This window comes from Hippopotamus amphibius, chromosome 8 (genome assembly GCF_030028045.1).
Source record: "Hippopotamus amphibius kiboko isolate mHipAmp2 chromosome 8, mHipAmp2.hap2, whole genome shotgun sequence".
Taxonomy (NCBI): Eukaryota; Metazoa; Chordata; class Mammalia; order Artiodactyla; family Hippopotamidae; genus Hippopotamus; species Hippopotamus amphibius.
This window is the reverse complement of record NC_080193.1, coordinates 97,584,149-97,600,821: the sequence shown is the minus strand read 5'-3', so window position 1 is coordinate 97,600,821 and position 16,673 is coordinate 97,584,149. Positions and strand designations below refer to the sequence as shown.

At 42.1% G+C, this 16,673-nt stretch overlaps 1 protein-coding gene across 4 annotated transcripts in view; it reads right to left on the bottom strand.

Moving 5' to 3' along the window:
- PLEKHM3 (pleckstrin homology domain containing M3) overlaps positions 1 to 16,673 on the bottom strand; it is a 198,023-nt gene that overhangs the window by 128,993 nt on the left and 52,357 nt on the right. For all 4 annotated transcript variants that reach the window (XR_009055126.1, XM_057745975.1, XM_057745974.1 and 1 more), the window contains exon 3: positions 9,807 to 10,742. Coding sequence is in view for 3 of the 4 variants with exons in the window: in XM_057745975.1 (XP_057601958.1) it covers positions 9,807 to 10,742 (936 nt within the window). In the remaining variant the exon portion in view is untranslated. The remainder of the gene's footprint in view (positions 1 to 9,806; positions 10,743 to 16,673) is intronic.

Below are 16,673 nucleotides of genomic sequence, written 5' to 3'. Positions count from 1 at the left end.
GGTCAAGGAAGGCTTGGAAGTAACCCTTTAAGGGCATAAAGGATTTTTTACACTTAGGAGTCTTCAACAAAGCACAATACAACTGTACCCGGAACACTGGCTGTCACCCCTGATTTCAGGGCACACTGTTTTGCAGGTCTGCACCACTTTTCATCTGAAACATGTAAAGGAGTTTCATGTTGTTTTTTGTTAATATAATTTAATTAAAACATTTTCTATATTAGTGTATTTCAAGGTATAAAGATCTGTATACAGTCATATTTTTTAAGGCTAAAATGAAAATGAACTTTTAGTTTACCCCCACACTTCAATTTCTGGGACTGTATGTGGCCCATGTCTGTTGAATGAATGAAGGAAGGAATGACTGGGTGAAAATATTAATGCAAGAAATAAGTTGGTACTACATCACCAGATTTCCTTATCTAGAGATTTTTAAATGGCAAGCTTTTCATTTAAGTATGTTTCTGCTTTTAAGCAGTATAATGGATTTTAGAAAACCTCTCCAGTAGCTCTTACTCTTAGGACTTCATGAAAAGCTTAGTTTTTCAAGGAACTTAGCCAGAAATTAAGAGAACCTACCCCAGTCTGTCCTAAAACCACACCTAGATCAATTTCCCTCCCAATGAAAGGTCAGTAAATAGAAACTTTTAAGGCAACGTAGAGCCCAATAGCATATTAACACTTCCTTTAGAAGTTTAGCCGGAAATGAACACGATGAGAACAATGTTAACCATAAAGGAAGCTACAAAAAGGGACAAGAACTTTCCAGACCAAAGTATAGCAACAAAGACTAGGGGAAATGAACAGCTTTAAAAAAAAAAAGATAGCACAGCTATGGCCTATGAAGTTCAGGAAGGTCTATCAAAAGATCCCTATCTTCTGAAATTCAAAATGATTTTATTCTTCTGAAACATATCAAAGACCAACATGTGACTTCTATGATGAGAATACCAGGAATAAATCAAAAAAGCAAATTTATATCCTATAAAATCAAACGGCCTACTTATATAAAGTGATCAAATCTCTCTGAATTTTAGGATGTGAAATAGTTCAAAACCCAAATTATATAACATTCTTCTTCTTCCATAGACTCATAGTACTATTTCAGTGTGTATTCACATTCTTAATATACATTTATTTTTACTTAAAATGAATTTCCTGGACCTAGAAACTTAGACTGCAAAAAAGTAATTTATCCAATGACAGACATTAATCAACAAAAAAAAATTCCCATCTTCTATCTTCTTAGTCAAGTGATATTTCTACTGGTTTAACTTCTCTTACCCAGAGGAAAAAGGTATTACTTATTAAAAGGTATAAAAGGAGGACCACATTAATCTAATTTTCTCTAATTTTCTATAGACATTCAAAGACTCACAGCCTGAGAGATAAAGGGACCATACAGAGAAAGACCGTCCCCTCTAAACTACCCCAGACAGATGGAAGTATTCGAAGGAAACTCAAAGACCTTCGTTTGCTATAGTTACTTATTTAATTGGCTTCCAATTTTTAAGTTCTGTGAGGACACGTAACGGGATTATCTTGCTCACTACACATCAAGCATAGTGCTTAGAACTTAGTAGAACTTCAGTAAATATTTGCAGAAGGGCTGAATGAATAATTCTCTTCACCCTGCAGAGGAGAAGCACGTAGCTCAGTTAGGTGACTGGCCTTGAGGTCAAAATTTCAATTCGTCTGGTCTCACTGGCTAGTGCTCTTGCCACTCTACTCATTTTCACCCATGGCCATCAAACCCTCTAGAATAAGGGAAATCCATTCTACTCTGCGCATTTCTGTTACTTTGATCCAATGGAATTACACAAAGTCAGCCTATTCTCTCTTCTAAATGGCAGCCTTCAAATGATGTGGAGACAAGACTTGTGTCCTCCCTATTCTAGGTTACATTTGTGTGGCATGGTTTTTAGTCCCTTCACTTTATCAAGAGTCAACAGATGTGGTGGTTGTTCCTCCAGAGCAGCATCCATAACTGAGACTTGCAGGTGTGGTCTGGCCACAGTGAGGATACGCTCTCTTCTTTCTGGACCTGTTTTGCGAATGCACGTGGTGTAGCCACAACAGCACAAATGCCGGCTTCCCCGTGGCCTCATTTGTATGCCCACATGAGCTGCTATTAGATCAAGTTTCTCCTTCCTTCCATATTTGCAGTTAATTTTCTGAATATAAGTATAGGACTATCTGTTAATCCCTACTAAAAATCACCTTATTTGGTCCACTCCTCTAGGTGTTTCAGAATCTCAACTCTGTCATTCAACATACTAGCTGTCCAATCTAGTGTTGCGATAGCTGCAAATTTGATAAATATGCCTACGATATCTTTATCCAGGTAATTATTGTTCTATGTGGGCAAACAATAAAAATAGCTAATCCTTATATAGCACTTACTATGTGCCAGGCACTGTTCCAAGCTCTTTTAACCCATTTTATTCTTACTGCAAATTTATGGGATAGATGTGATTACTTTCTCACATCTGAGATTTTTAAAATGGAGGTACAGAAAGGTTGCCATTTACCCAAAGTCACAGAGTTAGTGGGTAGCAGATCTAGAAACTTAGCCAGTCTGATTTCAGAGTCCTCACTCTTAATTACTAAAGTATGCTGCTTCTCGTTGTTATCATGTACCTTTACTGCCAATGTTCTAGGCCGAAAGGAATCCATTAGTCAATAATCCTTGGGTAAAGCTGCCGATCATTCACCGTTCACAACATGATGTAACTAAAATCTTTGATAACCCAAGTTTCTCTGTCTTGAGGATTTTGCCAAATGCTTTTCTGAACACTAAATATGGATCTGACTTAACTGCCTAGCAATCCCTCATTTTCCTCTGTGCATCCTCAACCAGACTATAAAGTCCTGGGGGTCCAGGCCACATTTATGCTTCTCTTGTATCTCCCATTGCACCTACTATATAATGAGCACATAACAGAAATTCAAGTTTTATCTTTGACAGATGGTAGTAAAAGCTGAGATGATGTTCCCCTGAGATTAATTCTACAGGAAGTAGGAGGACAAAGTTTAAAATGGGAGAGTGAAGAGAGACACCTTTTAGCACTTTAGCTTTCCAGTTCACTACAAGGATTCTCTGACATGAACTCAGACATGGATGTATGGGTCTCCAAACCAGTGGCCATGACTGCTTGATGCCTTTGTCTCCCAGTCCCATCCAGCCCCCCATAATCTTCTTGAGTGGTAAGTGTTCTAAATGTCTCTTCAAAGACATCTGCACAGACAGAGACAGCCTGCACCTCACTCCTACTTGTAGACCCTGAGGTGTCTGGTAAAGCATGTGTGTGGTGTACATGAGGGGTTTAATAAATGCTTGTTGAAATAAACCCTCCACTAAAACTCCACTTAAGGATTTTATTATCAGCAACCCTTCCATGGTAATATTCAAGGTTGGGGAAATAAAACTTAGCCCTCCAGCACGTACCAAAAACTAACTAACTAACTAGAAATTTCTTCTCTGGGATAGCAACCAAATACACTCAAAAACAAAACACCTGAGACAATACAAAGTGAGAAGGCAACGACGGACTAAATAATTCTCATTTATCCAAGCTATTTATATGTTTTCAGGGCCATAGCTGAGTCTTCCTTAACTGTTTTCTCCTCCAACTGGCTACCTGCTTACTCCTTAAGTCAAATGAATCTTCACTGTATTACCATTCCTAATAAGTGGGAGACAAATTTGAAAATAATAGTAATGATAGGAATTGGAGATATCAAGGAAAGTCAATTTCTTTTTATTTCTGTCTCTCATTTCCTCAGGAGATCTGGCACTTTGGCTACTAGAGGATCCCCTAATTTTTCACATGGAGATCAAAACAGAATTTTGGCTATGCTAGAATTTGCTTTTTCAAGAGCGTAAGTTATAAGTTGTACAACCTTCCTTTTTGGCACTTAAAAACCTACAGACCTTTCTTTACCTAGACTCACATGCATAATCAGCTCCCAAATTCAATTTCTCTTTTTCTTAAGAATTGCCATTCTGCACGATTTACTCTGAGGCCAATAAGTAACTAACTATGCCCAACTCAGAAATATTGCTTACTTCCAGACTGGCAGCTATTTAATGAATAATTAACCACTCCATACTTTCTATCAGGGATGCTTGTATTACCAGGGTAAAGGTATCCTTTATGTCTAAACGATGTCATAAAACAGGCCTTTGCCAGAAAGACGCCCTCATTTATCACATGAAATGCCATGTGGTATTAACAAGGTCGATACTGTTTGTTTAATATATTTTGCTTTCATAGGGGCTTGAAATGATTTGTTTTTGCAGCTGTAACAGAGTTAAATTAGGGATTTAGCTTTCAGTTTAGCTAGCTGAGCATATATAACCAGGGGCTATTAATTATCTGCCTAGAGGCCTTTGGTCATCTTCCCACAATTTACAGCAATCTTGGGGTGCTGAGTTACACCACAAACAGCCAGGTCCTATCCTAAAATAACCAATCCTGGCTTCTCAGAAACTTAGAGGAGATTAAATAATTCAAATTTTTATTTCTTATTCAACAACACCCCCCAAACACACATATGTAAATGTTATTAGTGCACAGCTTCTTAGTTGAAAGACTAACTTCAGACATCTGTTCCCACAAATGAGAAACTAAAAAAACAAAACCAAAACCAAAAAGCAAAAACACTTGTCTGACCTTAAAGCATCAACAATCAGCCTTCCCCTTTTCCCTCTTCTCATACTGCTGTTCTGCCTTCAATGGACCAGGGGGAGAGGAGGAAGTGTGCTGCAAAGATAAACTTGTCAAAAGCCTGCACTACAATCCTAATTCCTCACTACCTGTTTGTGAATGTCAGCTGAGAGCAACTGCTGAAAAGCTTTTTGTTGGGGGGGGGGGGAAGGGAACGCGGGGGGGACGCGGGAAGCAAGGGGAGAGAAGAAGGGGGAAGAAGGGGTGGGGCAAAGAAAAACTAGAGTGCAACTCAAACAAAAATGAAATCACACACACTCACACACACACACACACACACTCTCAGACACACACACACACACACACACACAAAGAGAAGGAAAAAAGGCTCCCCCCACCTCAGGTCCTAACAACATACTTCTTTATCAGAGGTTCATTGTCAATCAATTAGCCGAGGCAGCAGGGGTCTGTGAGGTGGGGGCACCCGGGGAAACAATCGGCAGCCCTGTTGTATTACTGTTTAATCACTTTCGCTAAATAAATAGAGCAGCCCCAAGGTGCTGTCATGTCAAGGGAATTTATAACAAAAAAAACTTCATTTTTCATTGGTCATTCCTTTTTTCCCTTCAGGACAAGAGAGGGTTATTACTGTAGCCTTAAGTTCCATCTTTGTGTTTCTTGCCTTTGATTCCCACTCGGACCCTGCCACTTTCTGGCACTAATTTGTCAGGCTGAACAAAGAGAGGATTTGTACCTCCTGTAAGGTCTCAATTAGGAATGGCTTCTGCTGTATTATGTGCCATTCAGAGAGGACACAATGCCGGTAATTACAGGAATTTGCACTAAATGGCTGAAGAATTCACAGCAAAACTCCACCCCACCCCACCCCCCCTTGGACTTACCCCTCCCAAGAGCTGGGGGGAAAAAAGGAAAGCAAAAAGCTCTTAAAGCCGGAGAGATGTAATTACCAACAGCAGTCCCAAGAGGTTAAACAGCAGCCAAAGGAGTAAAACCATAAAAACCCACAGTGCGAAATGGTGGAGGGGATCCCCTCCGCTCACTGTTTTTCTTGCTGTCTCTTCTGTTAACGTTTTCAATTTCAGTTCAGAATCAGGAACACTGCCCCACAGTGGGCTGTCCAATTTCACCTCCAGATTAAAAAGCAGTAAGACACTTCAAGACATGAGCTTTGCATCTCCTGTTGCATCTATAAACAAGGCCCTGGGCCCTTTTATCATGATACTCAATTGCCAGGTTTCTTGATTGTTGGGAAATTACAGGAAAAATACCTGTATGTATTAGTGTCAAGAAAACCATGCATCTATTGAGGGGAAATAAATACGTACACATGTCTAGTTCCGGAAGAAAACCAGGCTACTGCCTTATAATCAAATTTATACAGCATTTTGTGAATGACCTCATTTAGAACCACTTACAGGTACATACCCCATATGTATTTTAATAAGCTGCACAGTCATTTGTTTTAGCATTCATATTTTAACACTACAGATGCCCCATTGCCAAGCATAATTTTGAATCCCAACCAGTGACTTCATTAAAGAAGCAGTCCTCATTTTCTGCTACAGATGTGTTTCTGTAAAGCTGTAGTAAAGCATCAGCAAATTAATTGTTCTTAAATACCACTTTCCTCATGTGCTCCTCTGCTCAGGAACATTCTGGGACTTCAGGGTCAAACATGAAGCTCAACCTTATCAAACTGCCCTTTTTTTTTGCAGGTCAGAAATGACTGAATGTCTGCAATTTCAAAGACTTCCACTTGGCACCACCTCTGACAGCTCTCTGAGCCCGTGGGCCTCACTTTCGCAGCTCTGCTCACAGTTGCCATTTGGCATTGGTGATGTGAGTATCTGATGAATGTGTTTCCTCAGGGGACTGTAAGTTCCATGAGGGCAGTGACCACATTTGTTTTCTCACAGCACTGATTTGTCCAGGTGCACCTGAGTTTCAGGCATGTGGTCAGAAACTCGGCACACAATAAATGGTAGAATGAATGCAAGAACTTAATTTTCAAAGGCATGTTCCCCGGAAGAAGCAGCAGCAAACATAAAGGCCCTGGAGGCATGAATGACCAAAGCAGGTTCCACAACAGCAAGAAGACCACTGTAGCTGGGTTTCCTAGCACAGGGCAGCCATGGGCTGGAGAGGAAGCCATGGAACAAACCACACATAACCAAATACAACTATAAAAAGTTCAAGCACATGTTAAGAAATATACAGTTAGGCACAAGCGTGTATTTTTAAAACCATAACCTCAGGCATTTGGGGACGGTCAGGGTCCATTTTCTCTGCAGAGGCTCTTTAAGTTTCAAAAAAGGATATAGAAAATTCTTCACCTACAGAAAGAATTTAGTGAAATGAGGCCAACTGCACTATTTTATAGATTTAAAAGCCAACATTTGTGGCTCCCCCAAATAGCGACTGAATGACATCATGATAAAGAGCTTCTCAGTGCAATCTTCCACTTTTAAAGTTTATTCATCAAAAAATTTAAAGGCAGAGGGACTAAGTGGACATAAATACTTGTAGTCTAAAGAGGCTCACTTAAATAGTGAAATACCGCAAATTAGCTTCCCCCTAAAATGACAGATAAAGCCAAAAGATTGAACTGAAAACAATTTACTGGATTTTTTGACAGTTTGGAAGGCAAACATGCTATGCAACCAGCTTTTTCACTGACTGCTTGTTTTTGAGGATGAAAAGTAAGGGGACACAAGTACTAAATGAATATACAGCTGGTTTAAATTAACTGTGTTTGTGAGAAACATTGATCAATTTTTAAAGTTCCATCTGCTATAACCATCTTTGATATAATGAACAGCCTCCCAAGTAGTCTGGAAAACATTCAGAGGTTTGCTTATCAAGTTTTGGCATTTTTCTTTTGAGACTCTGCCCCCTACAGGAGATGAAGTATTCCTACCTGAGGTAGGAAACCAGTATTCTAGACATGCTAATCAAGGAAAATGGAAAGCCACTTGTAACCCATGTGTACTACAAAGCAACTGAGTGTAGCAGTTCCTGATGGAAGGGGGACACTGAAGTAAAACTAAAAATTTCTACTTGAGAATCAGCCACACTGTACAAATTAGGACTGACTTCTCCCCACGCCAAATGAGAAATCTACCTGTGCCCCATTAGAACTCCAAACCAAAGCATGAAGGTGAAAGTTGAACAGAGCAAAGGAGTTTTATACTACATTACTCCTGCCTCCTGGGTTCCCTATTACTACCCATCCCCAACATATCCTCCAGCCAGCCACTCAGTGAGCACCCAATTCACACAGCAAAGGGCGGCATCCTAAAACACGGACCAGAAAACAGCTGCCACAAGTTCCAACCCAGCCGTTACGTGATCCTTTTCCACTTAGCTTCCTTCTCCCTGTCTCTTCTACTCATCTTTCTGTGTCTTTTTCCTGTTTTCATTTCTCTTCCAGTTGTGGTGGACCTGCTGAACGGTGCCCTCTCCCTGCATTTCTCCTTCCTCTGAGTGTCAGAAATGCTACTCAGGTGGTACAGAATGTGGGCAGGGCACACTCCATCAGGAAGCAAACTCAGGAGAGGAAGATGAAGTAGGGGGGGACAAAGGGACCATCTTTGTGTAACACCTGAGGCTTTTCTTGCCTCTTTTACTGGAAAGTTTCCTGATTCATACTCTGGTCTCTATCTTGAAAATTAAGCTGAGCTGTTCTCCCCGATTCCAATAACACAGCAGATTTGCTGCCCCTCTCAGCAGCCTAAAGCCACAGGACTATACCACAATTCAAGCATGTCCACAGGGTAAGCACTTATAAATTATTGTTGAATGGCTGAACTTTGAAATATAATATATGCACTAGTATAATAAGACACTGAAATGTCAATAATTTCTTCAAACCGTGTTAAAACCAGCAACTCCTTATTTCAAAAGCATTTTCCAAAAGTAGCTGGCTGACAACATAAGGTCACACATGCCGGCGCACATGTGCCCCTCACCTAGCACGGCTTCTTTATCAGCTGTGGGTTGCTGGTCTCTCCCATCTCACCCTGCAAGCGTCTGCTTCCCAGTTACTGAGGCCCTCCAGACAAAGCAGGGATGATTCACTCAATCCCCGCTTTGGGTAATTTATTTTTCAGTAGAAAAGGCGATCATCATAACTAACCTAGATTCAAAGCTTCACTGTGCCACCACTATTTGGCTTTCAGTGCAGGAACAAGCACGAAATTGAAAATCTGGTCTTGACTGGTAGTGAGTTTCCTGTTCATTTTTAAACAACATACTTAAATCTGATACACTTGAAATTTTCCAAATCAGGCTTCCAATTAAAGCTACCTTCATGGTAAATTTCTGGTGACAAATTGTGGGGTTTACTGAAAGGGAAATAACTTGATTTCATTTATAGGAGATACATAGACTTGGTTTAGCGAGGGTTGTTTTCTTTCTGGTTTACCGTCCGGAGGAAGGTGAGAGGAATGGTGAGTGGGGGAGAGAAGCCGTAATAGGGTTTTAAGAACCAACAGATGACTGGCCTTGGCCTCCACCTTGTGTCTCACCCTCCACAGCAGGTCCCGCAGCCCCAGACTTCCCCAGGATGAGGCACTGGTCCATCGTGACTCAGAGGTCATCTGCTGAATCATCATCACCCTGCTCTTAGCCACCCCCAGATCTTCCGTCAAGGCTGACTTTCTGGATTCTACCTTTACAGGATTTGACAAGGTCATGATCAATGACAGTTACCGACTACAGACATTTTCCTCGCCTTAAGGAATGCTAGTAGTCAGCTTTGGGCTTGAATGTCTCTTACGAGACAATCTGTGACATCCACATTCCCAGTGACCTTTATTTAAGAAGGCAGAGGAAACGGAATCACAGCAGACTCAGAAAGCCTAAATTCTAGCCTGGTTATACTTTAGCCAAGTCATTTTGATTCAGTGGGCAGATCAGAGCTACTTCCACTTACTTCACCAGCATGGCATGAAGATGGACATATGGTTTAATACAGCAAACTCCTTAAAGGAGAGATGCTTTTTAAACAAGGGGTAGCCAGGACTGGCCTTTTGAGGGGATTTTTTAAAGTGAATTCCAATTGTGAGATTCAGAATTGTTCTTTAATGAGCTTTAGGCTGAAAATTTGTTTCATACCTGCACATTTGAAACTCTGAGCAGTGAGTCCTCGTTCCAAAGACAAAGTTGTCAGGATGCTGAGGAAGCTGGTGGTCACAGACTGGCGTTTGTTCTTCCTGAGCTCGTGCCCACCCATCTGATCCTTGGGTTTGGTCCTCAGCATGACTTGCAGGTTTTTTTCTGAACTCCTCGCCGCATTGGCAGCTGTTTTCAGAGCCTCCATCCACTCCTGCGCCCTCTGCCGGGTCTCAGCACGGAGGCGGAGGACATCTTGGGGGAAAATGACTTGAAAGCAAGAGTCACAGTCGTCCAGGTTGTCCATCTGGACGGCCAGACACACGTCCACGTTGTAGCTCAGCAGGGGATCCTCGTCCAGCTTCCCAGGCTGAAAAGCCATCAGGTAGGCCCTGCTCAGCACAAACATAAACGCCTTCCAGTTGTTTTGGACAGTCAGCCTGTACAGCATCCCTGATCTGAGGATGTTCTGGTACTGTCTGGGGCTATCTAAGACAGGGGATGGCACGAGCAGCTCGCTGGATTTCTTCTGTAAACAATGATTCTGTGGACAGTCGACGTGATGACCGAGCCCCGGCGAGTTGGCCAGCTCCTCTGGCCGTCCCACGTAAGCAGGTGCGGCAGCGTGCACGCCTTCCCAAAGCTTCTGCCCCCAGTCCAAAGCCTCCCAGGGCGACTCTGCCTTTAGCTGCAGCTGAGTGTTGTCATACAGAACAGTATCCACCAGCCTGGCCTCGAGGTTGCCTAGAACAGATATGCTCTGGAAGTGGGACAGCTGGTACGTGGCATAGAGGTTTTGATTCCCACTGCTGTCGAGGCTGTAGAAGTATAAGCTGTAGGGGGAGAGTTCTGCATAACAGCTTTGCCAGTAACTGTCATGGTCCTTCCGAATCTCCAGGTAACCCTTCTTCAGGATGTTTGGGAACGCCTGCTTGTGCTCTAGAAAGAAAGGAAAACAAATAAAAAGAAGCAACGTATTAATCCATGAATGTGAATGAACTGAATGAGATGAAAGGCGGATGCCAGAAACCAAACAGACCAGGGGTTGACATCCTTCTGGCTTAAACTAAACACAGTAGAAGTAGTAAAATTCCAAGACAGTATCTAATCAACAGGATGTAATTGGGGTAAACTCTCACATCTGAAAAACTTAATAGGGTCGACTTCTGAATGCAAGAGTAAATACTGCGGAGGGGGTGTTGGGGGTTCACTGTCAATGTGACATGCAGAAGTCTGTTTGGAAAGCAGAAACACCGGAAGGACTGGGACTATGCCCCCACTGGCCCACGAAACAACTGTGCTTTGCCAGGATTTCTTGTTTCTTGTTTCTACATTCTACTGAGCACCAAATACAAGAGAGAGAATGTTCCTCCTGCCATGAGACCTAACTCCCTAATACTCATCCTTCTCTAGTTTGGCAAAGCCAGGAAGGGCCAATGGAAAGAAGAGAGCATGAAGTACGCTGCTCACAAACTCCTATTTCTCGGACACCCCCACCAGTCTTCAAGGCCAGGCCATGAGTCTTCTGGCTCGTAGCCAGTTCTCCGGATGCGACTCGACTAGCTCGCTTCTCAGGTCTCTGCTTGAATAGCGGTTCTCGCTCACCTCTGAGCCTGCTTACTCTGTTCCCTCCAGGTGCAATGCCCCTTCCCACCACTTCCACCAGCTGCCACACTCCTACCCTTTGCTCAGTCATCCTCTCTTCCAGAAAGGGAGTTCGTCCTGACTCCCCCAACCCCACTCACTCGCACATACACACACCCCTAGGTGAGTATCAGGGATCCTTACTATATGATTCCTCTTTACTAGGCTCTTATCAGGCTGTAGTATAATAATTTACTTAAATAGCTGAACAAACAAAATAAATTTTGAAGTTTTTAAAGAAGTATGTCTTCCCTACTGGACTGTAAGCACCACTGAGGACAGGGGCAAGGTCTGTCCTGTCATCCTCATATCACAGCACACATTGCAATGCCTGGTACATAGTAGGTACTTAGTACTTGTTGAATCAGAATAGAAATACAGCTTCTAGAATAATGCCCAGCATACAGTAGGTTTAATTTCCTTCCCTTTTCTTCCCCTCTGTTTCACAAGTTCATCTGGTCATGCCATCTTTAATCAATGATTAGCTGCAACAGATACAAATATCATACTTTAATAAAAGGGGAGTGTCCCTTGGGAGATGTCCTGATACCTCCATCAGGCATGAAAATGAGGGAGCTCTCCTCCCTAGTAGAGCTTTTCATTTCTGAGATGTTTCTCAATCTTTTTGCTGACACACGTCGGAGACGGTCATAAACTAATTGAGTCACTCCCTAAAGAAGACAAATCACATTCTCAAAGGGTATGATTTCTAATCTTGGCTGCAGAGAAAAAAGAGAGCAACACAGATCTAGATCTCAAAATAGCAAAACAAAAGAGAAAAGGAGAGAAATACGGCAGAGAAAAGCCAATTTTACCTGCTTTACATTTCTGGTCCTGACATTCATTAGTATTTCTATGGTAACTCAAAAGCCATTAATTTCTTGCAACCCACACTAATCCCTTTGTGGAGAGAGATAATGGATGCCTATTCTCAGGTTATCTTTCTTTTCTGATAATGCAATAAGAGAGGCAGTGCTGTGAGAGACACTGCTGCCACCTCTCCCCCTCTCATTTCCATCAGGTGCCGATGACAGTTCAACCTTTTCCATAATAAGACCCATAAACACGTGTCCCTCCATCCCCATCCCTCCTGTGACCCAACAGCTCAGGTATGCATCCCTGAGCAAAATAAAAACCACCCCACTTGCTTTTACCTAGGAATTTTCCTCTCCTTTTCTTTCCTCCCTGAGAGCTTTTTACAACAGCTACCATGAATTAGAAATTCTAACTTTAATTGGACCCAAACCAGAAGCCAACCTCACTCCTTTCTGACTGTATACTCTAGGGTAGCAGATGCCAGCTTGGATGGACTGAATAGAAGTCTAGTAGGGAGTCTCAGAAGTCCCCCCACCTTCTTGCCCCAGAATAAGGAAAAGAATATGCACTGTGTTTCCGTATTTTCTCCCCACCTCGGCTCAGCCCTCTCTAAATAGGTACGTTAAATTGAGACAGAAAAGAGGGGTAGAAATCACAGAAAATGACCCATTCTTATAGGCTGCAGTTTGTAGTGTAATTTCTTGAAAAAGAAGAGAAGAAGATGTGATCAGGAAACTGTTCTCTGTGTATTCCTTTCTGGAGGGTCCGTTTATATCAAACCTTATTCATGTGTTGTGTGTGAAGTATTAATTACCTTTGACTGTAGAGGGCTGGAGAACTACCATTTCCCTTTAATTTCTAGCTGTTACTTTCTACTGAATCTGAAGTTTATTTTGAATATTTCTGCTATTGACAAATCAGAAGTTATAAACTTAAATCTAAGCTTCATTAATTTACTATAGTTCAATTTTTGTTTCCCCAGTCCCTATCATTTCATCACATGCATTCTTCTGAAGTGTTCCATTTCACAGATGAACAATATTATCTCTGTCTTAACTAATATCGTAAATGATTCCAGTAGAACTACTGACAAACATCATCGCTGTTTACCCAATGAAAATAGAGAAAGGTGATCAAGATGAATCGTATCTACAAATTTCATATTGAAACTGTAAGAGTAATTCCCTCACAGGAAAAGAGCAAGAGACAAAAACAAAAACATAGACAAAAAGAACCTGAGATCTCTTTGTTTGCCCACTGCTTTCCACTGCGGCTAGTTACAAAGACCTGGGTCAGTTCCACCTCGTCAGAGACCCCTTCCCCCTCTCCTCGTGTCACAGTACCCAGCACATGGCTTAAGGACAAAAACTGCCACTGACTGAAGAAGAGGGGATTCTCCCTGCTCATGCACCTGCTTCACGTCTGTACTGCCAACCCACCGGAGTTCCTCTTTTGCCATTATTTCCTCTTTCTGTTCTCAAAAAAGTTTCCATTCTCACGGCCACCATCTTAATCAAGACCTTCAATGGGCTCCCATTTCGAGTCCTCCTCCCCACCCCACCATGTCACACTCAGTTACCAGGGTCACCTTTCCAGGTCACTTATAACCTCTCCCATGCCCTCCCCCCACCCCCCCTACACTGGCCCAAAACCCTGCACAAGTTTCCTGGTGCACAATAAAGTCCAAAATCCTCAGGCTGGCCTTAACACATTTTCTTATGGAAAATTTCAAACACGGTCAAAGGCATGTAGAAGAGTAAAATGGACACCTGTGGACTCATCCCTCAGCCTTAAAGGTCATCAAGTTTCTGCTATTCTTGTTTCTTCTCTCCCACTGCTCTCCAACTCTTGCTTTTTGTTTTTTGTTTCTTTCTTGTTTTTGCTGGAATACTTGAAAGCAAATTACAGACCTTTTATCATTTCTACTGTAAATACTTCAGGCTGTAACTCTAACAGATAAAATTATATATATATAGACAGAGTGAGAGAACCATTTTTACACCCAAAACATGAATAATTCCTTATCTAATACCCAGTCTGTATTTCATTTTCCCAGATTCACTCAAAAAATTTCTTTATATAGATGGTTTGCTAGATTTAGGTTCACACCTTGATTTGGTTGATAGGTCTTTTAAGCCTCTTTAAATCTATAAAAATGCCCTCTCCTTTTTTTTCATGCCATGTATTTACTGAAGAAATTTGTTCCTTTGTCCTGTAGAATTTCTTACATTCTGCATTTGGCTGAGTGTGTCCTCACGGAATCATTCAAATGCTCCCTGGATTCCCAGGTTTTCCATCAAATGCTATTTAGCTCTCAAGGTCCAGTTAGGTTTTTTTGTTTGTTTTTTGGTTTGTCTGTTTGTTTGTTTTGCAAGAATATGTTACAGGCGGTTGTCCTACTTGTAGGGATATGGAGATTGACTAGGAGGTTCAGAGGATGTTAGCCTGATCACTCCATTTTGAATTTCCACAGGGACCTTTCTCACAATGCAGCTGCTCTCCTCCAGCCGCCACACCCCAGCCAGGGGACCTGCTGTGGCTTCTATTACTGGCCCCTCCCGACCTTCATGCATTTTTCTCTCACCGTTCTCCCTATCTAGATTTCCCTGCATCTCTGCTTGTCCATGCTTTCCTCATACGTGAGAGCTAGTATAAAATCTCACCTCTTCCTGAAGCCTTTCTTTGTCCCCTCTAGTTGAACACAACTCTCCTCCTCTGGAGCACCATGGCTCTATGGCTACACCACCCTGATGACTCATATTTCAGGTACTATTTCACATTCATCAAATATGTATTAAATTATATAATAAAAGTACTCCAAGAAAATCAATAAGAAATGTTAAAAAAAGAAAGTTTCTACCTCCACAACTCAGCACCCACAATCCTTCTGCCCAGACTGTAGAGTGTTTGATAGGAAGCCTTCAGACATTATATACATGTAATAATAATAATATAAATAATAATTAGCCATGTGTACATACATTAGCATGTGTAATCAAACAAAATGCCCTTCCATTTGGTTACTTTATGCAATTTTGTTTTTTTTTTAAAAACTACCATGTCCCAGATCACAATAAATGAAACATTTTAGGGAAACATTTAGTTTACCGAGGAAGTCTGAAGTGCCTGAGTCAGCACCAGGAATGAAGTCATAAGAATAGGCCCTCAAAGATCAGGCAATAGTTTAGAATGAAAGACAAAGAGCAATGGTTTAACGTTTTAACATTTTCAAAGAACTCAAAAGCCTAGGTGGTATCAATATTCCAAATTAAAATTACCTAGGCAAATTTAAAGGAAACATTTAAGTTCTTATAATGAGATGAATACACGTGAAAGAAAGCCGAAGTAGAGACTGAACGGAGTACGCCTAATGCTACAGAATCACACCCTGTCCTAGACAAGCCCCAAAGGACTGCCTCTCCAAGTTCGACTCATACATTGCATCTCCTCTGCTCTTCACCTTCTTTCCTTTCAATTTCTCTGTAGGTCATCTAGGCTACAGTTAGCTAAAGTGATAGAAGATTTTAAGATCTGAAAGCCTACGACACAGGATTTACAACTGTTACATGGGCTCAAAACTAAGCTTTACTGGAGACCCAAAGATGACAGACATCCCCAAGGTGCTTACAATTCAGTTTTGGCAAATGATACTAATAGGAGACTTCCAGATCAGAGATAAAGGAGAAACCATAGCCTCACTTGAGAAAAAAGACACTTCTACTGTTTGGCTCTTCTTCATGAATGGCCAGTGCCAATGACCTGTACTCAACTGTTACTGTCTCTTGACTTCCAGATCCCATCCCCAGCCTCCCAGGCTACAGGGCCACTTGGTTCAATCTCACCTCACAGCTCTGACCCAGGTGCTGCCAGCACTACATGACAGCCTAGAGCATGGGAGAACGTGACTAGACTTCCTCAGATACAGACTCCATGAGAACTGTCCATCCACTGGCCGGCCCACTTCCTCCTCCAAGACTGCACGCTTCTCTGGGGTTAGTTACAACCTCTAGGCTTCAGGACTCGACTCCAGTTCCAGGACTTCACCTCTTACTGACTGCCCTGATCTCAGCTCCACACACCCTTGGCCTAGAGTCACAGCCCCTTCTAGCCCTGTCTGATGCAGAGACAGGAGGCAACTTTCACTGATTGCTACTGACTGCCTGGAACCCTGTACTGAGAAAGATGCTGGGGCCACCTCCAGAGTCAGTGGGGGGAAAGCACCATGATGTCACTGAGGTGGGAAAAAAACATACGTTATGTATTTGCCATCTGGTTTTAGGGTCTTTATCAACACAGGTCCTCCCCCTCCTTGACTCCAGAAACCTAACTCTCTCTTCCACGACAGTTACAGCCTGGACCTCTTAGACCTCTTCACCACAAAATACACTGCAATTTCCAATGGGGTACTCC